The sequence below is a fragment of the Plecotus auritus genome, assembly GCF_963455305.1.
Source record: "Plecotus auritus genome assembly, chromosome: 1".
NCBI classification, from domain to species: domain Eukaryota; kingdom Metazoa; phylum Chordata; class Mammalia; order Chiroptera; family Vespertilionidae; genus Plecotus; species Plecotus auritus.
Window position 1 is genome coordinate 24,482,966 of NC_137770.1, and position 23,379 is coordinate 24,506,344.

General features: G+C 56.5%; 1 protein-coding gene across 2 annotated transcripts in view; it reads right to left on the reverse strand.

Annotated features, from left to right (window-relative positions):
• Positions 1 to 23,140, reverse strand: part of VASH1 (vasohibin 1) — a 26,412-nt gene extending 3,272 nt beyond the window's left edge. Inside the window, exons 1-8 of one of the 2 annotated variants that reach the window (XM_080648240.1) lie at positions 22,316 to 22,433; positions 21,503 to 21,808; positions 15,410 to 15,498; positions 14,192 to 14,248; positions 12,618 to 12,692; positions 9,596 to 9,977; positions 7,771 to 7,883; positions 5,046 to 6,866 (exon numbers count right to left, since the gene is read on the reverse strand). In XM_080648240.1, the coding sequence (XP_080504366.1) occupies positions 6,794 to 6,866; positions 7,771 to 7,883; positions 9,596 to 9,977; positions 12,618 to 12,692; positions 14,192 to 14,248; positions 15,410 to 15,498; positions 21,503 to 21,799 (1,086 nt within the window). In that variant the 5' untranslated portion in view covers positions 21,800 to 21,808; positions 22,316 to 22,433 and the 3' untranslated portion in view covers positions 5,046 to 6,793. Of the gene's footprint in view, positions 1 to 5,045; positions 6,867 to 7,770; positions 7,884 to 9,595; positions 9,978 to 12,617; positions 12,693 to 14,191; positions 14,249 to 15,409; positions 15,499 to 21,502 lie in introns of those variants that run through there. The other variant, XR_013959432.1, reaches the window with a different exon arrangement.
• Positions 23,141 to 23,379: the final 239 nt, after the last annotated feature.

Genomic DNA, 23,379 nt, shown 5'->3' on the forward strand with positions numbered 1-23,379 from the left:
AGCCCCCTTAAGGCGCAAGTCCACCAAGCCCACATGGGCATGGGAAGCTCTGAAATGGGGGGTGGTTTCCTGCCTTACTGGACCAGCTTCCCAGACCCCACACCTGTGAGTCAGCCTCTGAGAATCCGAGTTACTTAAAGCTACCAGGGTGATTCTCTTCAACCACCTGGGTTGGGAGTCAGTGGAGAGAGCACCGCCTGGGAGGAGGAACACCACTTGTCATCTTGGCCTGGTGACTGTGGGTAAGTTAACTCTCGCGTTTCAGTTCACGCATCTTGGTGAAATGGAAATTAAAGCAATAATCTTTTCCACTTGTGAGGAATTTTCAGCTCTGAAATTGTATTGTTTGGGCGTTGACCAGCAAGGGCTGCTAAGGATTCCCGAGTATTGGTGGGAGGTGCGGGTGGGTAGTTCTCCCCAGCCAGGTTGGACGATTGGCCCATGGGCTGGGATTATTTCATACCTCCTAAGCTTTGAGGTGTATCCCCAGAGACCCCTTTCCTGGCCTAGAGGGTTCCCTACAGCACCTTGTCAACCAGGACTCCATGCCCACTATGTATAGATCACAGCACTGTGATGGGCAGTTCAGGTGTTCATGTATTACCTTTACACCCGAGGAAATAGAAATCCCAAAGAGGTAAATTGCAAGTCTCCTTTGCTTTATTTCTTGCCACCCCATGCTCCTCAGCACACAGCCTTTCCAGGAGTAGGAGAGAGGCTATCTTTCAGGGCAGACGTGCTGGCGGGGGGGGGGGGGGGGGGGGGGCGGGGGGGGGGACCACCCACCAGGCTGCAACTGGTGTGCTTTTATTTTTAAACTCAGTTTTGTTTTTCTCTCCAGTTCTTGCCCCGGTGTAGCTACTAAAGGATTGGTTTTTGATTGGTTACATAATGCAATGTGGGGCTTCTCTCCTCCAGGTGTAGGAGGGACCCAGGGGCAGAGAGCAGACCTATAGCCCTGCACTTCTAGGCTCATCCTGGTGCACCTCCTGTCTCTTTCCCCTCCTGAGCAAATGTGCAGAACAAAACTGCTCCAGGCGAGGTCAGCCTGATGAGGTGCCAATCTCACCTGGGTTGGCAGAAGGTAAACTTGGTGTTTTGAAGGGAACTCTGCCTCTGCCCCAACCCTAATCAGTTTCTGTCCTCCTCAGGCCTGAGGCCTCACCCCACTGTGGGGAGGAAGGGAGCCTACACTTAAATTCTTGGAGGTGCTGTCTTTCCTACGACTAAGTCCTTTCTGGCTGCAGGTTTGAGAGGACACATTCCTAAGTGGGCTGGCCTCAGAGAGCTGTCCCTCCCGCTGACCTGAGGTGGCCCATCTCTACCACCTGCCAGGCCCAGCAGCACGTCCCCTCACCCTCTTGGCAAACACTAAGGATTGTCAGGCAGCCTGCACCTGGGCCACTCTTTGGTCTGACTACCACTGCCTATCATCATCCCTGCCCTCGACACATTGGTCAAGATGTCAGGTCCTGGCAGATAGGGTGGCAGAGCTTCAGCCTCATGTTCAGGGCTCTGAGAAGTGCTACCTCCATCCAAAGGCCCACCCCAATCATGTGCTGAAAGTCAGCAGGCACCTGCTGGGAGCCTGACAGCAGCAGGGCGGCAGGCCATGCGGAACCCCGGCAGGTTGGGTTCTGACCCTCCTGGAGCCACGACATTTACCTCTGCATCAGCTCTAAGCAGCCAAGCGTGTCTAGCACAAGCCTCTCGACTCGAGATGCTTGCCCCAGCCCCTACCCAGCTTTCATTTGCAGGAGAGCACCCCGGGCCCGCTGTGAGTCCATCTCGTTGGAGCCCATCCAGAGACCCTTACTTAAAGGTATTTTAGCTGGATTGAATGTGTAAATGACAACATTGCCTTTGGGTAAAGGTGTTGGTCCTAGTTAGTCCCAAGTTCTGTTACCTTTATTGAAAGGTGCTTTTTGGTATTAACCTGATTTATATGAGCCTGAAAGTAACAAAACTGCGCCTATTTAATGGTGTGGCGTCTGAGACACTTGTGGCTTCCAATGGACGGCCTCTCCTCTTCCCAGCTGCCATGCCTCACCAGCACACGCTGCAAGTGAGGGAGCTTGCTGTGCTCAACTACACTTCCAGTTAGGACTTCGCGGGGATTTGCTGGGATAAGAAGTAGGAAGCATTCCACCTCTTATAAGTCTAGGTTTTACTCTCAAGCTGAATGAAAGGAGAGCAGGAAGAGAGGAGGAAGCGTTAAAGGTGAAAAATGCTTCCGGGTCTGAAATACATTTCTGCACAAGCTGCTTGCAACTGTTTGGGCTTATCTTAAAGTGTGGGAAGAGGCCCAGAGCTGGAGGGATGATGCAGCGGAACGGGTGACGGATGGACCCAGACGTGTTTTCCAAAGCTGTGGCTTTAACCGCCATAGATTCTGCACTAGTAACTGATGAGAAGGGACTTCAGGTCCCTGTTGCTATGGTTTCCTGAAATAACCTCATCTTCCAGGAGGACATTCACCCTTCCTCTCTTCTGGAGGGACTGACTGCTGGGGATGAGGAGAGGAAGAGCAGGGCTCTGGAATGTAGCGTATCCTGGGAGCAGACTCCAGCCTCCCTGCGGGGACCAGGCTGGCTGTGCGAAGGACAAGGGGTGCACTTACAGCCAGCAGGAAAGGTCTCCCCAGTTAGGATTTACAAGAGCCCTGTGGCTTCAGCAGGCTGAGGGGGGCAGACTAGGAACCCTGAAGTTTCATCCTGGCGGCAGGGGCTGTGGGGCTTCCTGTTGGCTGGTTTGGGGCTCCCCTCACCTCCGGTCAGGTTCTTCCCGGAGACACCGAGGCTGACGGTGGCCCAGTGGGCTCCGGCCCCGGCTCCCAGGGGAAAGGAGACAAGGCTTGCAGGCCCTGGTTCCCAGCCAGCCCATGCAGCCGGAGCTGGGGAGACTTTATTCATTTGGGGAGGGTGAGAAGAGGAATGAGACAAAGTGTAAAAGTGGAAGGGGAGGCGCAATACTGATATGAGAAGAGGAAGGACAAAACTAGTACAGCACACAGCCCAACACAAACTCCAGGGAAAAGGTCGGCCGCCATCTCCAGGCCTGGGGCCATGCATACCCGGTTCCCTCTCTCGTCAGATTTGAAGAAAAAGTGGAACTTGGGACACTGAAGCACCAAGATGGGGTGAGAGGGTCAATACTGATGGACCTGCAGCTAGCACCACGGCAGCCCTGCCTGGCCTGGGCAGCCCTCCCCGCTCCAATCCCACACTCCTCCCCACACTCCTCAGAGGACCTCCCTGTTTCACTGGTGGGAACAAGGGAAGTGGGGATGTGAACACCGTGGAGCTCACAATGCAATCAACAGGCCAGCCCAGCTCTCGCCTCCCTGCGCTCTGAGGCCAGAGGGTGGGCTGGGGATGCTGTGGCTAAGCCAGAAAACAGCCCAGACAAGAGGCCCAGGCGCACACAGGCCTCTGGGAAGGCGACTGACCAGAATCAGACCCATCCCAGAGCCAGGAAGTCAGGCCCAGCTGGGAGGGGTGGGTGTGAGATGACAGGGCCAGAAGCGGACACGGCTCCTCTGGGCTCTGCTCCTCAGACCCCTGGCCCTCGGCTTCACCATTGTACCGGGGCTGGGGCTACTGCACTCCCCACTTAGCCAGGCCTGCGAAGGATGGGGTGGCCGGTGTGATGGGTGAGGGTGACTATGTGTTGAGGCCATGGGAGGGAGAGGGCTGGCAGGGGGGTGGGCAGGCTCTCTAAACCCCGTTTCCTGGCACCAAGCACAAGGAGCCAGGCTTGGGGAGCAATAACCCCCCACCCCACCTGACCCACCTTCATCCAGCAGCCCACACCCCAGGGGCAGAGGAGCCCATACTGAGAGCTGGAAGGCAGTCCTGAGTCAGGGGGAGCCAGGCTGCTGGTCCTCACAGGAAGTGAGATGAGGTGATACTGAGGATGGTGACTAAGGCCTCAAAGTCCCTGCCTCTGCCTCCCCAGAAACTGCAGCCAGGCCAGCCCCAGGAAGCAGAGCCTGTGTAAACACGCCCGGAGGGAGGAGGGATTGCTACATATGAGAAAGAGGAGTTAAAAATAAATTAAAAAGCACCACTGCATCCACATCCCCTGTATCCGTGGTGGTCTCCACAGGCCCCAGGTCTCAGCCAGGAGGGGGAGTGCTGGGGATTATTAACTAGAATGATCAGCTTGCTCCCTCACAGACAGCAATCGGGGTAGGGCCTTCATTCTGCTTCCTTCTTCCCAGAGGGCTCTGTAGTGGAACATCCTTCCAGGCTTCTGTTCTGGAAGCAGCTTCCCCGTTTTCCTGACCCAAGCTTCCAGCTTCCAGCTCCCAGCTGCCTCTTGTGTGTCTCAAACCCTGTGGTCCACTGGGGCAGGTGGGGCCACTTCTCTGCTGAGCGGCCTGCACGAGGCATTCACATACAGACCCGGAAATGGCCTCGTTTTCAGCCTCATGCCTCCCAAGAGAGCCATCCCCGTCTCAGGTGAATGTGTCAACATGAGGACCACCACCCCACTCCCTGAAAGTTGGGTGGGACGGTGAGCCAGGTCACAGTGGCCCTTGCTTGCTCTGGCTGAGGTGTAGCCCAGGGGGCAGGTTAAGTACGTCCCCAGGGACTGACCAGCCGGCCTCCCTGCTGGGCCTGGCTCTGGGCTAAGAGCTGCTGGTTTGAAGAGCTGCCAGCCCCTAGTGCCACTCCTGATGCACACTCCCATTAGCAAAGAAACCCTGTCTCCCTCCCTTCTTTCTTTGCTTCCCGAGTCCCATCCATCTCTGGAGCAGTTGAGAACTGCACTCTTGCTACTCACTCCACTCCACTCCACCTCCTCTGGTGACGCAGCAACCATGGAGTCTCTGGTGTGTCTGGTCTGCAGGGAGAGTGAGGGACACGGGACGCTGCCCACTCCGGGAGCCTCAGCAGCGAGGCCCCTGCCCTGGCCTGGCCAGCCCTGGGAAGCCTAGCACTTTCCATTTCCCTCCTCAAAGCATGTCCGTGCACTTCCTCCCAGCACAAGCTCTCCGCTTCAGAGATTACAAATAGGCATTCTCTTTCATGTTGGTTTTTAAAATTTCCTGAACTGATTGCCAACATTCAAAAATCAGAATATTTCACATAAAAATTCAGAGTTCTGGCCTCTGAAAATCTCAGAAAATCAGGCAATGCAGGGCCTGCACTCTGAGAACAACCGAGCAGCAGTGGCTGCTTTAATGGGGCCTATGCCCTCTTTAGTTTGCCACGGTCCCCACCCAGCCCTGCAGTCCTCCTTTTCATCACCTGCCTGGCCCTGCGAGGTTATCTGAGTTTACAAATCTAGTTCTGATCCTCCCTTTTCCAAGCTTCCAGCCCCTCTGCAGCCTCATGACAGCTGCCCCTGGCTGAATCAGAGCCTCTCAGTTAAAATTGACCTTAATGGTCCTCCCATCCAGCTAGCCTTCCATAACCTGAGTCCTCTCAACCGCTTTCTGACAAGTACTAGTAGCCATCTAGTCATTGCCTAAACCCCTCCAGCGATAGGGAACTCACTGCTCCCCAAGGCAGCCTGACTAAATTCTCCCCCATATCCTTTTCTCACGTACACTCCCCCCAGTTCTCAGACTCTGCCCCTCCTCTGGGGCCACACTGCACCCTTGCCCTCCACCTCCTTGTTGCTTGAAACTCTAGAACCTTCCCCCAACCCTACCAACCTCTTTCTACTACCTCTCACCTGCCCACCAGTTCTCTCATGCCAGATGGGAGGGCTGTGCAAACTCTGGCTGTTCAGGTTCTTCCCTGACAACAGGCCTGATCATCACTGGGACCCCCCAAACCTAAATAGGCTGCTAGATGAGGGGAGGTGGACCTGGGGCACAAGCATTCGGACCAGGTCTTCATTTCCCCACAAGGGCTGAGGTAATGGGAGGGGGGAGGAAAGGGGACAGACCCAGGCCTGAGTGTATGTCCCCAGCCACAGCTCCTGGGCCCGCCAGCTCTGTTCAGTCCCCACAGTCATGCTGAGCCCAGTGCAAATCTGGGCCCCCGGCACTGCCCAGACCTCTGCAGGGAGCCCAGCTTCAGAAAGAGGCAGATCTGGGCTGAGCAAGAGGGGGTAGGGGCTCGGGAACTCTTCCCCCAGTGGTTCTCTCGTGGGCTCTCCCTCAGCCCCCCAGCAGGGGGCGTGCCAGTGGTCAGTGTCAGTCCTCAGAGCACCGTCTGTCTGCAGGGCTGCAAGGTCACGAAGGCTCTCCTGGGCTGTGGACTCGCGCCCTTGGGGAGATGTCACCTGGGTCAAGCTCCTGAGATGGGCACAGACCTCTCCCAGGATGTTTCCTACCCTGCTTCCTTTTCCCTGTGTCAAGATGCCGCCAGGGCAGGCGGACGTGGAGAAATACCTCCACCCTCTGCCGTCCTGCCACAGGCCTTGTGGGCTGGGAGATTTCCCGTATGTGGGATGGACCCACATCCCAGAGTCGCCAGGGGCAGGGGAACCAGCAGAGCCAGCAACGCCCCCTCACTCAGCCGCATGGCAATTAGTTCTCCCAAGCACAGGCCTGCCAGCCGTCGGCAGGTCCATCACATTTTTAGTTTTTCCCAAATACCGTAAACTGTAGTGTCAAGTTAAAAACTCCAAGTACAACACTAACTGCCTCTCGGCCCAAAGTTGGGAGCTTGGCCCCATGGGAGGGGCAGCAGCCTGGGTGTCTGAGCTGGAACACACTCTTCCTGCCGAGGCTCACCTGCCCCATCACCAGCCCTGCCTGCCCCAGGAGCCAGGCTGGTTCTGGCAGGCGATCCTGGCCCCCCGCAGTGGGCGAGGCTGGGTGCTGCCACCCACTTCACACCCGGATCTGGTACCCATTGAGGTCTGGCATGGCTTTGGGCTCGGAAGGCTTCTTCTCACCCGAAGGCCTGCAGGGAGGAGAGAGCAGAGGGAGGAGAAGGGTGAGTGGTCCATCAGGGACATGGGGGAGGAGGGAGCAAGTGGAGGCTGCCCCTGGGACCTCCCCGCTCCATTCTTCACGGTGCTCAAATGCAGCAGTAGAGTCCACGTGGGAGTGTGCTTCTGGAATCCCGGCCGCTGCTGTCCAGAGTGTGGACCCTGCGGTCCCTTACAGGCTCCTGCCCTTTGCCAGAGGTCAGCTAATCCAGCCACAGTTGGCTGTAAAAGCTTCATGTGTAAACCTCTGTGAGGGGACCCAGTTCTCAGACACTGCCTCATGTGTAAACCTCTGTGAGGGGACCCAGTTCTCTAGATGGAAGCGAAAGATGCTGGATATTGGAAGCCTGCTTGGTGCCCCTAAATCATACCAGACAGGTGGCTCCTGAATGACAAGGGTATTGAAAGCAAGAGCCAGACTGACAGGTAGGAGACAAATCAGAGGTGGTACCTGGCATTTTAATGGGATATTTCTGCCATCTAGATAGAGGCAAAAACCACAGACTCCCAGGGGCAAAAGTTCTGTCCAAAGCCGCTGCTATCTGATGTTCACACCTTTCCCAGCAGTATTCTGGGAGAACCTCTGTCTGGCAGGGCCCAGGCCTCCTCTTCTCCCTCCCACAGACGCTGGCCTCAGACCTCTCGCCAGGGGCCAGGGTAACCAGTGGGCCAGTGAGTGCTGCTTTCTCTGGGGAAATGGGACTACATCGCTGCTGGGTGGTGTCAACACATAAACACACAAACCCACCACCCAAATCACCTCTCTTCAGAGGGGGCAAAAGAGAACAGTGGGAATGAGAAAAGTGGGGTGAAAAAAAGTGGGATCCAGAAGATGAGAGGGAAGGAGAGAGCCTTTTTCCGGCCCCTGTCACTCACCGCCTTTCGCTGCGGCTGTTCCTGCGGTGGGGGCTGGACTGGCCCCGCTGTGGGGAGGACACGTCCTTCTTCCGGTCCTTGGTCGGGGACGGAGGGCCGGTCCCTTTGCCAATCTTGGTGGGGAGGAAGAAACAGAGACTCGTTCCAGGGCTGCCCTCCAGGACTGCCGCAGAGCCTGGCCTGGCCTGCTCTGTGGGAGCCACATGCCCCAAGGCTGCACTGGGTGGGCCCAGGAAGCTCAAGTCACCACTTTGCCCAGCCTCTCGGTCTTTCCAAACCTGATCCGGGCACTAAAGCTGCCAGGGCAGGGGGTCCTCAGCAGGGCTGTTCAATCCCAGTTACCCCTAAGATAGTGTGGATGTGCGGGGATGTCACTGAGCTTTCGTGATAAGATACCAACGAGAAAAGGGCCATTTACCCATGCAAGGCAGACGTGCCAGCTGGGGAAGCGGCCCATGTCTGAGTTTTGGGCTGGGATCCTACCAGCCCCAAGGGTGACACTGGTTATCTCTAGCCAATCAGAAGCTCAGACTGGTAGCTATTAAGAAACAATTGAGGAAAGCAAATGAATTATCCTTTATGCAGTACAATCAGCTTGATCTGAATTCTGAAAACATGGGGTGCACTGTGGGGGTGCTGGAGAGAGGCAAACACTATGGGGACTCCTCAGCACCGAACAGATTGACAATCACAGCACTAAAGACTAGGTAACCATTGGTTTCAACTCAAGTCCAAACTGCTCCCTTGGGGAAGGTGCTGTCACCCAGAAGGTCATGGCCTCGGGCTGGCAGGGCAGGCTGTGGGGAGCATCAGTGGATGTGAAAGTACTGAGGTCATGGTTTTGGCACCAGGCTGCCGGGAGGGGCAGATCACAGCACAGCAATGGGGAGGGGCTGAACCCCAGGAAGGCCTGGCAGGCCCCAGGGGAGGCACCCTCAGTCCAGGGGGACTGAGGGAGAGGCCAAGATTCTGTCCACTGTCAAGCTCGGGTGCAAACTCCTCAACAGCTCAGCCCCCCTGCTCGGGGCAGCAGCCCCTCCCCCTCCTGCTCATTGGGGTGGGAGAGCAGAAGGAACTACTGTCTCACTGTCTTCCCATGGTCTGACTTCCTTCTTTTTCTGACTTCCTCCTAGTCCTTTACTGGAGGGCGGGTGTGTGTGAGGGGTCAAGAGTCAGGACGGCTCAGTGGTTGAGTGTCGACCTATGAACTAGGAGGTCATGGTTCGATTCCCAGTCAGGGCACATGCCCGGGTTGAGGGCTCAATTTCCAATAGGAAGCATGCAGGAGGCAGCTGATCAATGATTCTCTCTCATCATTGATGCTTCTCTCTCCCTCTTCATTCCTCTCTGAAATTAATAAAAATATATTTTTTTTAAAAAGAAAAAAAAAGAGGTAGGATGCATGGGGGTGATGGAGGCCACTTGTACCCAACCCACCAGTCCCTCCAGACAGGCCCTGACTTCCCACCAGTGGATCTTTACTCAGAGATCTTTATCCTCCTCCTGGAGTGTACCCCCCTCCCCCCGCCCAAAAGTGTCAAGGCCTTCCCTCTCCCCAAACCCAGCTCACTGGCTGCCTCCTTCCGGAGCCTTCCCTGGCCTGCCCGCCTTAGGGATTGTCTCAACAATAGTGACCTCTGAGCAAAGACACTCTTGAAACTTCCCACCCACCAGCTCCTCCCACCTCCATTGGGGTGGCAGTGGGGTGGGTGAGGGGGTGATGGCATTCCCTGTAGGAGTGTCCCTCCAGGAAGCTGCAGCCCCTTTATCTCCACCCCGGGGAAAGAGGGCCTTTGGCGGGGGCAGGGCGGGCGCCCACACTGACCTTGAGCCGCATGTCGCGGGCGTGCCGCTCCAGCTCCTTGCGGAAGTCCTCGCGGCCCAGCCTGTCCACGTCCAGGACCGAGTGCTTCCACTCGATCTGCTCCACGCTGTGCGGGTCGTGGGACACGCAGTGGCCCAGCTTCACCTTCTTCAGCACGTGCCAGCAGCGGCCGTAGGCAGCCTCGTAGTCCAGCACTAGGTCGCTGAGCGTGCGGAAGGCGGGGGGCTTGTACATCAGGTCCTCGCGCCGGCTCATGCCCAGGGCCCCGTAGCGGCCCCCGAAGTTCACCCCCAGCACAATGTGGCGGAAGTAGTTCCCTGAGAAGTAGCTCTTGAAGCTGATGGGGAAGCGTTCCAGGGTGGGCATGCTGTTGGTGAGGTAACTGGCCATGTCAGCTCAGCTAAGGAACCAGTCCGGGTGAGGCACAGGGCCAACACGGGGGGGCAGGACTGGGGCTGCACGCTCCGCCCCCAGGGACAGTCTGGGTGAGGTCCCCCGCCCCCCGTTCCTGACACCATGCCTTGCTCACCTCCATATCTTCTTGTCTAGCCTTGTGCCAGGCATACAGTAGGTGCTCACTAAATGGAATCTCTAAGGGGCAGGGCTCTCAGTGACTAGCGGCTGCTGCTACGATGTCAAGCACCATTCACAAAATAACAGCTAATAGTGAGTCCTTCGCTCCAAACCGCAGGGCTCTCCAAAGTCCTTGCGGCTTAAGGAGGCATGAGAGAGGCCTGCTGGCTGCACCCACTGCCCCCCCCCCCTTCGCCCTCTCTCCTTCCTTCCATCAGTCACACACACACTTCCCCTCACCCCTGCATTTTCTCCCAGATGCGTTCTCACGTGGTTTTTCTCTCTCATGCATACATTTCCTCACAGATGCAGACAATCCTGTTCTCTTTCGCTCCCACTGCTCCTCCCCATACACACTTACCGCCCATCGCCCTGCAAATAAAACCAAGCCTGTTCCCACAGCCCAGGAGGCGGAGGCCCATGCTGCCTGGCCCCGCGGCCCACTCCAACCTCCTCCTCGCTCACCCCACTTGCTCAGCCTCCCCGTCCACCTGGGTTTTCCACCAGAGGACCTTCTGCACTAGCTTTTGCCGGAGGGCTGCTCCGGCCCGCCCTGGGCTGGCTCCTTCTCACGCCTTAGGCCTGGCCATCATCACTGACCTCCCTTTCTAAGCAAGCCTGCTCGACTCTTCCCTTTCCCCACGGCACACTCACCACAATCTGTAACTATTTTATTTGTTTACTTGCTTTTTTCTGGGTTATAAACTTCTGAGAACGGGGACCTGCTGTCAGGTTCTTTGCTGTATCTCTGGGACTCAGCGTGGAGGCAGGCATGTTAATAGTCACTCAATAAAACTCTTCTTGAACGAACGGGTAGAAGATGAGTGAGATAAAAACTTAGGGTAGATACTGCGTACAGACCCTGTGCCAAGTGTCCTACATGTACCCACTCATTCAGTTGTCCTAGCAACCTGTGAGACAGGCACGGCCATGGTCCCCCACTGCACAGAAGCTGCGCATGTTAAGGAACTTGCTCGGGGTCACACAGAAGTAGGTGAGAACTAGGATTCAGGACCCCGAAGTCAGTGTCCTCAGTCATTACCATACTTCTGAGCGGCTCCTTGCAAGTGACTGAGGACACGGAGATGAGCAAGGCACAGGCTCAGTGCAGAGGGTGAGGCGCAGGGACAGACTCAGTCCCGTGGCCAGCATGTGTGCAGCGACCAAGGAAGTGGCTGTGGGGCCAGTGTAGGGAGGCCCTCCCCCCAGATGGGGGCTGTCCTGTTTTCTTCCTGCCCAGGAGCCACTAGGTAACCCAGGAAAGGCCTCTGAGATGGCGTGACCCTGCGTGGACCTGCTTCTATGTGTCGGGGGAGGGGAGGGAGACACCCTCAATGTGGGTGGGAGCCCCACTTTAGTGTGTGACCCCTGAAGGAGAAGCAATATGGGGTCAGGAAGGAGGCACTGGTAGTGGCCTCACCCTCGTCCCTGCAAAGGACCCTTCAGACAGGGCAATGCACGTCAGGCTCTGGGAGTGGGGACCGATCGCCCAGAAGGACCCACGGTCTCTGTATAACCTAAGGCAGCTATGCTATGGGGGAGGGTGGGCCCCTTGGCTGCAGTCCTGCTCGGAGAGGCTGTGCTCCTGCCCTCGGACCATCTTCTCCCTGACCTATTCCAGCGAGTGGACTCCTTATTCTGTAGGCACCCTCCCCTCATCCTCTTTGCACACGGAGCCAGGGGCCTGCACCAGAGGGGCAGGCAGAATATTTAAAAGCCTGTGGTACTATGGGAAAGGGGGGGATGTGAGGGATACACAGAGATGAATCGAGATTGGCCCTGAATTGGTAAAACTGAGTGCTGGGCACATGGCATTTATAATATTGTTCTATGTTCATACTGGCTTAAATTTTTCTATAATAAAAGAAAACGACAGAAAAGGGCAAGGCTCCTGTATGAACCAATCAGGTCAGAGAACTGGCCCTATGCACCTGCCTCCCCACCCTGCCCTAACTGGAGGCTTATCTGCCCACCTTGGGGCCAAGCTATAGGTCCCATCTCTGCCCTTTGGGAGGAATGACTGAGAAACCCTACTTGCTTTCTTTTTTAAAGGCAGGAAGTTCTGTTCCAAAGATCCCACCCATCATCTTCACAAATCACCATGCCCTGGAAATGCCAACCTGTTGGCATTCAGCCTGCTTTTCCCAGACTGTTTGGTCCTTGGAAATGGCACAGTAGCCTTTGTGAGACAATGTGCCCTCATCTAGGGGTCAGAGAACAGGGTCACAGTATCCACGTGACTCAAAAGAGAGCTTCCCAGTAAGCCTGGGAAGTTAGCCACTGAGGCATGGGGGACCGAGACCCCCTCAAGCCCCTTCCCTTTGGAGCCAAGTTCAAGTGCTGGGACAGCGAGTTGTGAGGGCCCTGGGGCCCATTAGCCCTCCCCTTCCAGAGGAGGAAGCTGGGGCCCAGAGTGTGCCTGCCCCCTCCCAGGGCTGAGGAAGGATACATTCCCAGGATCACGGCTTCCAGGCATTTGATTGGCAGAGCCTCTTTGGTCATTTCCTTGGCCAGGTCCATCAGCCTGGGGGCAGGGAGGCAGAGCCATGAGGACAGAGCCTCTAGCCCTTTCCAGTGGGGGAGTGTCCGGAGGGGGCAGGGGGATTAGAAATGCTAGAACAGAGACCCTTCTCCCATCCAAGCTGCCTCAGCTCAGGCCCAGCACCTCCCTTCCCTCCCCCAGGTCCATCCTGAGCCAGAGAGGGTAAAAGAAGAGGCAGCCAGCTAAAGATAAGGAAGGAGGTCCCTTCCCTTCCCTCCTTTCACTTCCTCCTCCCACCACAGGCTCCTGACCTCTGGAGGCGGGAGCATGAATGGAGAGCACGCAGTCACAGACAGCTCTTTGACAGCCACTGGAGGGGTTGGGGGTGGGAGGCCCTCTGCAGTCGTGGTGTGGGGCCCGTGGGAAAGCGTGCCATGGATGCTGGAAACCTTGGCATTGATCCTGTCCCTTCTGGAGCACAGTGGACGCTCCTGACCCAACCCTGGTGTCTCTAAAGAGCTTGTAATTGATTGCAACTGCTCCCACACAGCTGGCCAGCTGCCCGAGTCCTGGACATGGCATCTCAGGCGGTTAGCCTGGTGACTCCCCAGCCCGTCCTGAACTTGGAATTCAGGCCACTTTAAGACAGCCTGTTCCTGAGGCCTGGTTCCTCCTTCCGCCCTGAATGCTGCCTCCAGGTCTAAGAATGCAGCCTGGCCGCTGGCTTTTTCGCCCAGGATGGTGCTGGACTCCTCCACCTACGAGGCTGGAGTTAGGCCTGTCACTCCGCAGTCACAGGACAAGAGCAAAGATTTTAGGGTGAGGGAGGCTACATTCCACCAGGGGGTCATTAAGGAATTTAGCTAATAACCCACTTAAAGCATTTTTCACTGGAAAGCGGACATGGACAGGCTATGGGTGGAACGAGATGTAAAATCCACATCAATTTTTAAAACACAGGGTTTTAAGCCCATGGACAGCCCCCCAGGCCCAGTGAGAAGGTGGCACTCACTCCTCTCTTTCCTCTGTCCTGGGGCTCCCACAGGGCCACGCCAACCAGGGGTCTACACGCTGGGTGGTGGGTTAGGAAGTGAGAGATGAGGAGGGGCCCCTGTTGCTCAGACACAGGGCCTTGTACTAAATGACCAGAAGAGTCCAATGAGGCAAATGGGGTGACCACAGGTTCCCTGCGATGGGGGGAGCTCTCTCCTACTAGGCTCACCTCATTAAAAAGAAAACAATAAGGCTTCTACCTGGGACCACCCTGTCATTCCCAAGGCAAGCAGGGGGGCTGCCCATCACCCCCAGCTCAGCATGGGAGCCTGGTGTTCATCTCGGCCCCAGTTCCTCTTCATGGAATCCTGGGGCCCCTGCGGTGTGCGGTGAAGGAGATGGGGTGCAGGGGGCCATGCCTCTGTGGCCTGCTCCCTGGGAGAGGCCCTGCCTGCCTCACAAGCTTCCACCCAAAGGCCCCGAGGCGCTCCAACCCGCCGAGGAGCACTGTCCGCCAAGGCGGAGGGACAGCGTGCGCCCACACTTACCCTGTGAGGGGTCTGCTCTTCTTGATTTCAAAGAACTGGGTCCCTGTGTGATTGTACCTGTGGTGCTGGTTAAGGGCTTTCCGGCCTGGTCTGGCAGAGGCATGTCCCACCTCCCCCACCCATCCGTCAGACCCTGGGGCCCAGCATTCCCAGGGGTGCAGGCTGTGTCAGGACCCCATAAAGTATTTCTTGAGAGGAACGTGGGGGGATGCTAATCATCTGGAAGAGCACAGCACATGTGCTCCTCCTTCTCCTCACGGCCCCCTCTGTCCTCTCTATTCTCGGTGGTTTCCACCTCGCTCTCCTCTGGCTTCTCCTCCCGGGAAGGGAGCCGAGGAGCAGGCAGCCAGGCCAGCCAGGGCTGGGAAAGTGGCTGGGCTCAGACAGCCTGAAGCAGCATGAACCAACAGGAAAAGACTGGTGTGTGTGTGTGTGTGTGTGTGGCGGGGGCGGGGGGGGGGGGTTCAGCATGGCTAAATTGCTGGGTGCTGCTCCTGGGCCATCCTCCCGGTCAAGGATGAAATTTCCCCATTGACAAAGGAAGAGCTGGATCTGATTCTCAGTAACCAGCCTGGCTTTCTCCTGCTTGGGGCCTGGTCCTTCCATTTCTGCCTTCCCTGCAGCCAGAGGGGCTGGGGGAGAGGACCCAGGACATACAAGGCAGAGAGCAAGAGGGGCCCAGAGCAGGGGACCCGTGGGGTCTGGGCTCAGGGGGTCCAGCTCTTCATTGCTGGGCAGCTGGCCCCCTGCCAGGGAAGAAACAGGCACAGAACTGGGAGAACATGCCAAGATGTGGATGTCACCTCCTGGAGCATAAAATCCTTTTCCTCTTCCACCTGTCCCCACACCCCGACCCCCACTGCCTTTAAAACTACTAGCGTTTAAAGTTCCCCTCCCTCCTTCTGCTGGGCTGGATGGACAGCAGAGGAGGTCTGGGCTAGTGGACCTAGACGGGGCCATGGCCAGCAGGTAGCCCAGGAGACATTTGCCCCATCACACGGAGAAGGAAGCGGGTAGCGAGAGTGGGTCTGGCCCTCATCTGGTCCCTGGGTTGCTTGCACAGGCTGGGCTTGCCCAACTCCAGGGGCGCGAGATGCCCTGTGAGCTGCGGCCTGGGCCGTGGCCCGACGCTGCTCTGCGGATACCTCTCCAGCCTAGTCTGAAAACAAGCCCTGCTCAGCCTCTGGACCAGCAGCCGGCCCTGGACTGGGAGGATACTGCAGCTCCCTGATGTAGCGCTGCACGGCTTCCAGGCGCTCCGGGACCGGCGTGGAGGGTGGGAACGTAGGCACAGTCGGTATGGGAATCTGGAGACAGAAAGAGCCCTGGTCACAGAGGAAGGCTCCCCAAAGCTTCCAGCCCCCGGAAACCCAGATTGCCCCCCAGAAAAGCCAATGCCAAGGGGGCCTCCCCGCTTCCCTCCTACCCTGAGCCTCTCTCCTTGGCAACCCTTTATGGAGGCTCCAGCCAGACCTCCCCCATGGCCACTCCTCTCCCTCCCGGCGCTTAATAGCATTCCTAATTTGGAGCTTCTGTTGACGTTCCAATTTTGTTTTCTCTAATCATTTTAGAAAAACACAGGTTGACTCACCGATTGTTTTGAATTTTAAATAGTCATCGACTCTAAACAAGAATGTCAGTTTTGCGGTTAAGTTCATTTGGATGTGGGACTCGTTCTGGTTCAAGTGCTGGATCAAAGCCGGTTTACCAGGTGTCCCATCCTCTCAGGGCCTGCCCTGGGCTGGGGGAGCACTCCAGCGAGGGATGAACACCCCCAACCCCTGGCAGAAGGTGCTACCCACCCCTGTCATGGCACATTGACCAGGCCTCCAGCTCCTACCCGGGCTGGACCGAGTCAGTGGTGGCAGGCAGAGGGACACGTTGCGACAGGTCTTGCTGGGGCTCTACTTGCCACGGTCTAACCACTTTGGAGGGGTTTCATGGAGGCCAAGGAGCCCTGGTTTCCCTTCAAAACCTCCCTTCCTGCCGGCGCCACACCCGGAAGCAGCCCGGTGACCAGGCCACCAGGTAGTCCTCCCACCAGGAGGGACTTTCCAGTGCTCAGCCCAGAAGGGGAGAGACGGGGCGTCAGCAGGCGCCTCCTGATGGCTGGACACTGCAAGGCTTGGGCTGCGAGGAGTTAGGGCAGAGCTGCAGACCCCTGAGGCCGTCCCCTCAGCAACCAGACTGTCTCCAGGGAAAGGGCCACCATGCGGGTGTGGGTCCTCGGAGCCCAAATCCTGGCAGTTTGGCTGCAACAAGTTAGCGAGGCCGAGGGGGCTGAGGAGCACCAGCTGGGTCCTCTGGGGCCGCAGAACAGGCTTCTTTGGGCAGAAGAACCAGATTTCTAGGAGCAAGTCCCACTCCTCTGGGCTCCCCCTTGGCTACTGCCAGCTGTGGGGTGGCCTGAGGTTTCCTCACATAGAGAGGCCCCACCCTCATGTCCCAGGTCCCCACCAAGCTTCTCTTCATAGAGCCAGCGGCTGGGACTGTTGAGAGCCAGTCTGGCGGGCATGGGTGTGTGAAGGGGAGGGGTAAAACGGGGCTGGGTGGGGAGGCTCTCCCTGTAGGAAGGTGCTGAGCCCACAAGGCACAGCCTTTTAAATAACGTCGTCGCTGGGTCTCTGACACAGAGGGGAGTGACACGCAATGGTCACTGCACCCCTGGTGGCCAGGGGTCCCAGGACAGCCTGTGGCAGACACCTGCTCACTCCAAAGGGCCCGGATGCAGGAGGGAAGGCCGGGTAGTGACAGCCCTGCATGAACTTCCTCTCCCCAGCTCGCTGGGCCCTTCCTCCCAGGCTGGGCAGCCCCCAGGCTGACACCTCTGTCTGGAAGAAGCTATTTCCCCTTTCACATCACTCAGCTGCCTGAACCTGCGCCCCCACTTACAGTTGCCAGGGGAGTGAGGGGTTCCCTCTTCCTGCCTGACCACCCTGTGCCAATGTTCCCCTGGGTCAGGATAGGGGATGGGGTGGGAGAGGAATCACTTCACACTTTACTATACCGCATAGCACCCAGCCTCCTCAGGTGGAAGGTCCCTGAGAGGCCACCTGCATGTCTCCAGTGAGGGCACCCCATGATTTCCAGAAGCCGTGGCTACAGACTATAAGCGCACCCCCCTGAGACGCTCCAACCAAGGAGGGAGCTGCAGCCCAAGGGTCCTGTGCCCAAGCTCACCCAGCCCTGGGCCAGGGCAGCAGCACCCAGGAAGACATCCCGGGCCATCCGGACAGAGCACCCAGGCCCTGGCTGCTCCGGGAGAAGGAAATGACTCTGAAAGAGCGAAGGACCTGGGCTCCCAGCAGGGCCTCGGAGGCCACCCCCCTGAGGCTCGGCGGGAAGGCGCTGGGCCAGCTCCGGGACCCAGGCTGACGCAGGCAATCACCGCAGACAGTGCAACACCTTTCTTCTGAATGGTCACCCAAGCATGTACTCACCCGCTCAGAAACAAATGAGCAAGTTTCTGTACGTCCCATCGACCAGGCCCACTTTAGGACTGGTAGCCGGGATCTTCCCTGACACCCCTCCCCACCTCCCAAACCAGGAGCCATGAAATGCTTCTCACTGTTGAGGATTGGGGTGCAGTGGGGGTGAGTGAGCTTGGCTTCCCATACAACTCCTCCTCCACTACCAAGGCCAAGGGTTAGCCTTGCTGCAGGAACCCCTAAATCCTGAGCTCTGTTCAGTCATTCCCCCAGTGAAGTCCATTTCAGTACAGCACAATAGGGAGGCTCGGGGAGGGAGGGCAGCTGAGTGTGTGGGCAAGAAGCAGGAGAAGCCTAGAGGTTGCAGAGTGGTTCCAGAATGGGACTATTGCCGTCTAATCCCAGCCCTGCCATTCACTGTCTGGCATCAAGCTCCCTAATGAGTCTGTGCCTCAGATGCCTCATCTGTAAAAGGGGCACCATAATAGAACCATGATACCTAACCAGGATGCTCATGTCAAGGCCTTAGAACAGGCTCAGGCACACGGCAAAGCTCAGTCCCTGCTGACTGTCACTGTTACTCCAGTGTGTGTGCCAACCACTGGTCAGCACATGCTGGCTCGACGTCCAGACTTGTATTCTGTAGGATCCCCGTGGCCAGAGCCACAGTCAGAAGGCCTTCAGCAGCTGGCTCTGGGATGAGTGGCCACTGAGCTTTTAGAGGTGGTGGCAGCCTAGAACATCAAGGTGAGATTCATATGAAGGAGCACAAACTGTCCCTGGCTCTGGGATCCTTTTAGAAACGGCTGCCTTTTAACATACTGGTACCATCCTTTTAAAGGGTGTTTCTCTACAGCGCCTGTAGGGTGTCTGCACCCTCAGTCCTTGCTCCATTTGCTGGGTATGAATGATGTGTTCACCTGTTTCACATGCCTTTACGTCATCAGTTCCTCCCGGAAATGGATATTGCTATTATCCCCATTTTATAGCTGAGAAAACGGAGGCACAGGAGCCTGCAGACCTTCCTCACAAAAGGCATAGTGGGAGAGCCAGGATTTTAACATGTCCTGCCTCTGAGAGCAGAGCTCTCTCTCTTTGTCACACTACACGGCAGGGATGGCAGAAATCTCAGACTCAACAACCTGCAGGGACCATGCGGGTAACAAATGGGGAAGGCAGGCTGGGAGTGAGTGGTGGAGACTGTGGCCAATGGGGGTAGGGGGACCACCCCTCAGCTCCAGCTGCCACTGCCATGTGTGACTGCAGATTCTCTGTGCCCAGATCTTCTGAAAAGATGCCCCAAATCTGGATCTTCATGTGAAATCTCCCAATTTTAAATTTTAGCTCAAGGGTATTCTAAAACATTGTGCTGTCCCAACAAAACATCTCTTGGGCCCACCACGGTGTGACCTCTGCAGAGAATGCCAGCTCCAAGGACGTGACCAGTCAGGAGGGGCCAGTCCAGTGGTCAGTCCACTCTGCTGGCACGGTGGGACCCAACCATGGATGCCTCCCAGACTCCAGGGCTGCTTTCTACTCTGGGCCAAGGCCAAGGAGGAACCCCACACAGACTTGGGTGGGTTTTCTATCTGCAACACTTTTTCCTGTGGTTTGAGGAGGGGAAGTTTTGGATTTTCCCAATCTTCTCATAAAATCCCCGTGACACTACCATACTCCTATTGGCCAGGACACACACTCCTCCACCAACAACAGCTTCAGTCCTTCATTGATATCTTTCCTATACATGACGGTTGAGGATGATAGACCAGTTTCTAATGCACTCATTGATTTTTTTCTTTTTTAGTCTCCAGAACCATTCACATTCTTCTATAACACGGCTTAGACATAAACAAGATGGCTGGAGAGCTGTTGGCTAAACACCAACTTGTTCATGTGGGAGAAGCATGTGGCTCTGGCCTCATTAGCTCATATGTTCTGAGTGATGAAGGACATGGAAAAGGAAATGAACACCCAATAACCAGTATTGGTTTGAGGCTTTAGTTTGGCAGATGTTTTAGTACAGCCTCTCATTTAATCTTCACCACAATCAACCCCAGGTGACAGATGAGAAAACTGTGGCTCAGATAGGCTCAAGGGACCTGTTTAAGGTCAGATAGATAGGTGAGCAACCTGGACCCAATGGTCATATCCTTTGACTCAATACTTTCTCTTCTAGGAATTTTTCTCAAGGAGATAACCAGAGACGGACCCCCACGTTTACATTTTAAAATGTTTGCCACAGTGTTGATTTTAAGAATACATTATAGGACAAAATGTCTACTCACAGTGGATTAGCTAAATAAATGCTAAGTTAGTAAGAGGGCAACTGTGTAGCCCTTCAAAATCAATCCACATTTTATTTACTCAGGAAACATCAGGCAGTTGCTCAAACTCCAACCTCTGAATTCCCTTTTCCCAGAAGGCAACTTCTCATGGTTCTACCCGTAACATGGTAAAAACAAAACAGGACACTTGTCTCTCATCCACTTGAACTGCCACTCTGCCCAGCCCCTTCCTTCTCACCTGAGCCATCAGGGCTAACCTCTGGGTTCTGACCTCTGTCCCAAGAGCTTTTCTTTGGGGATTTCAAGCCTCTGCTTCTTTAGTTAACTTGACCATAGATGTTAGAGAGAAAAATCAGGCATGTGTTTCCACTGTACAGCACGCAAAGTCTCAAGCACCCTTTCATTGAGCAAACACATATAAAGGCCTGTTCTGTGCCAGGCACACAGGAAACCTTGGAAAAACAAAGAGGAATGAGACACAGCCTCAGCCTTTGTGGGTGACACAAGTGAAGACAGCCGTCATGGAGGACTTCCAGCCGTGCACAGAAAATTTATTTAACTTTACGCCTCTCCATAGGCCCTCTTTTTTAAAAAAATATGTATTTTTATTTCTTTCAGAGAGGAAGGGAGAGGGAGAGAGAGATAGAAACATCAATAATGAGAGAATCATTGATTGGCTGCCTCCTGCTAGGCCCCTACTGGCAACTGAGCCAGCAACTGGGCATGTGCCCTGACTGGGAATTGAACTGTGACCTCCTGGTTCATAGGTCAACACTCAACCACTGAGCCACTCCAGCTGGTTCTTTTTTTCTTTTTTTCAAGTTTTTTTTTTTTTTTTAAATTATTGCTTTGTATAGAGAGAAGAAGGAGAAGGAGAGAAAAACATTGATTTGAGAGTGAAACATCGATCGGATGCCTCCTGCAAGACCCCCACCAGGGATCAAGCCCACAACCCCAGCATGTGCCCTGACTTGGAATCGAACTGGCAACCTATTGGTGGATGGGATGACACCCAACCAAGCCACAGCAGCCAGGGCACAACTAACTGTCCCCATCTAGTGTCCAGCAGAGTAGATGACCTGGCACCCGAAGACCCAGTTCTACCACTTACTGCCTATGGGACCCGGAGTTCCGACTTGAGTTTTCATATTTCCCATCTGGAAAATGGGCCTCAACCTGCACTTACTTCACGAGACTATTGGGGAATTCAGTGAGATAACACATGAAAACATTTTTTCAATATGTAAAGCCCTGTATCCTCCTTAGTCATTCATTCTCTCTCTGCCCACAGTTCTCTGGTTTAGCAAATAAGATATCAATCCACATTAGTGTACCTGTTAATCTGCTGCCCTGCCCATAAAGCATGGGCATTTAAAAAAAGACAGAGGAGGGCCTCCAGGAAATGGGGCTGTGGGCCTCACAGAACCACCTCAATTGCAGCTGGGAGAAAGTTCTGGAAGGCACAACCTGCCTGTATTTTTAATCTTACCATGACAGCCCCCTACCCCACCAAGCAAAGTGTGGCTTTGCTCTCTCAACCTCAAGGTCACGAAAACCCAGATCCCCCACCCTGCCCCCAACACACACAAACCCCTCACCTTGGGCAGGTCCATGGCCCCACGGATCCGCTGGGCCACCTTTTCTCCATCGGGATGGATCTTGGCCACGTGCTTCCACATCCTTTCCCAGGTGGCCTCGTCCACAGGCAGTCCACCCCGGTTGACATAGAAGGGGACACCTCCATCTCGCAGGTCCTCTTCCCCTTCCTCCTCTGGCTCATCATCTCTCTGGGCTGATGCCCCTTCGCTGGTTTCCAAACGCCTGGCCCCAGGGGAGGCAGCAGAGGCAGTGACAGGGGCAGCACCGCCCCCGATCACCTTCTTTCCTCCTGGCATCCCCAAATCCTTGACAGGGGCGGGAAGGAAGGACGTTTCAGAAAGCAAGGAAAAATTGGTGGCTCACAGGAGGCCTCCCACACACCAGCTGCAGAGATAACACATGGCCAAACAGAGTACAGGCGCCTTTAAGAAACCAGGGCGTGGCTCCGGTACAATAAAATACTACTCAATAAGAAAATAATAAAAAAATCAGTGCCTCAACGTGCAGTGGGGGACAGAAGGGGTTAGTGGTCCGGGGTCATCCTTAGAGGCCTTGTACTCTTTGAGAAAACGGGATAAAGAGGGAACACCCCAACTTGGCAGCCTTCAGAAAGCACCCCCATTTGACAGGGAGAACAATGACTGGCATCAGTCTGGGCTTGCAGAAAGAACAGTCGGGGGGAAACTGAGGCCCGACAGCTCACACCTGCGGCCACTGAGAGGGTCAAGGCACGGATGCCCACGCTGACTGGGCCCCCCAGGTTCTAGTTTTGGAGAGAACAAAGTCCTCCGCAAAATATCGCACGCTCACACCTGCGCGCGCTCCTGTGCTGAGGGGTACCGAGGCGACTTCAGGCCGCATCAGCTCTGAGCCCAGACCCCCAAGCCCCCGGCCGGGGGCGGCGAGGGGGCGCGATTTCTTCACCGTGACCAGTCCGGGAGCCAAGACTCGCAGCTGGCGGGGTGCGGGGAGGGGGCACGCGCCGACGCGCACATTCCACGCCCGCAGCCAACTCCCCGCACAAAGTGGGCTTTGTCTCTGCCCTGTCCCCTCACTCCCTGGACGCTGCAACGGAGCCCCCAGAAGGGGGAAGGGCGGGGCGGGGCAAGCCGAGGCTCGGCGGATCCGCAGCCGGGCACGTCTCAGCAGGAGGAAAGCGGGCACCTTGCGCGGCGCGGCGCCAGCCCAGCCATCGCGGGGCGCGGATCCCTTTCCGGGGCCCGGGGTTCAGCGGCTTTGCCCCGTGCGGCGCGCAGGGGCCAAGCTGAAGTCACCGCGCTGCAGGCTCCGGCTGCTGGGTCGCCGCCCCGGACTGGCTGCAGCATGGGCGGTGGCGCGGCCAGGGCGGGCCAAGGATGCTTCGGGGCGGGTCGCTCGCTCGGGCTCCTGCGGCCCCGGCTAAGGAGGTGGAGAAAGGATCAGCGGGGCGGGGAGGGCAAGTCCGCAGGCTCGCGCAGCCCCGGCCGGCGAGTGGAGCTGGATGCGAGTGGTAAAGCTTGGGCGAGCGCGAGCTGCGCTAGTCCCCGGAGAGCAGTCCGCAGAGCGCGGGGTGCATGCACAGGTCGCGGCTCGGCAGCAAGGCAAAGCCGGGCCCGCTGTGGTCCCCACCGCCCCGGGGCCCAGCTGTCGCCCGCCTCATCCCCAACCCTCCCACCGCCCACCCGGCTGGGCTCCGGACCGCGCCGCGCATGCGCTCTGTCCCCCCCTTAAAGGGCCAGTGCGTTCCGCGGGTCCTGTGCCTCCCGCTCCAAGTTGCCTCTAGGACGGGGGTGAGCGTTGTCTCCCCCGGCACCCCTCTCTCCCGGCGCCGCGAAGCTGGTGCGGAGCTGTGGAAGAAGTTTACAATATGCCAAACTATGCAGACTCCCGGGCGATT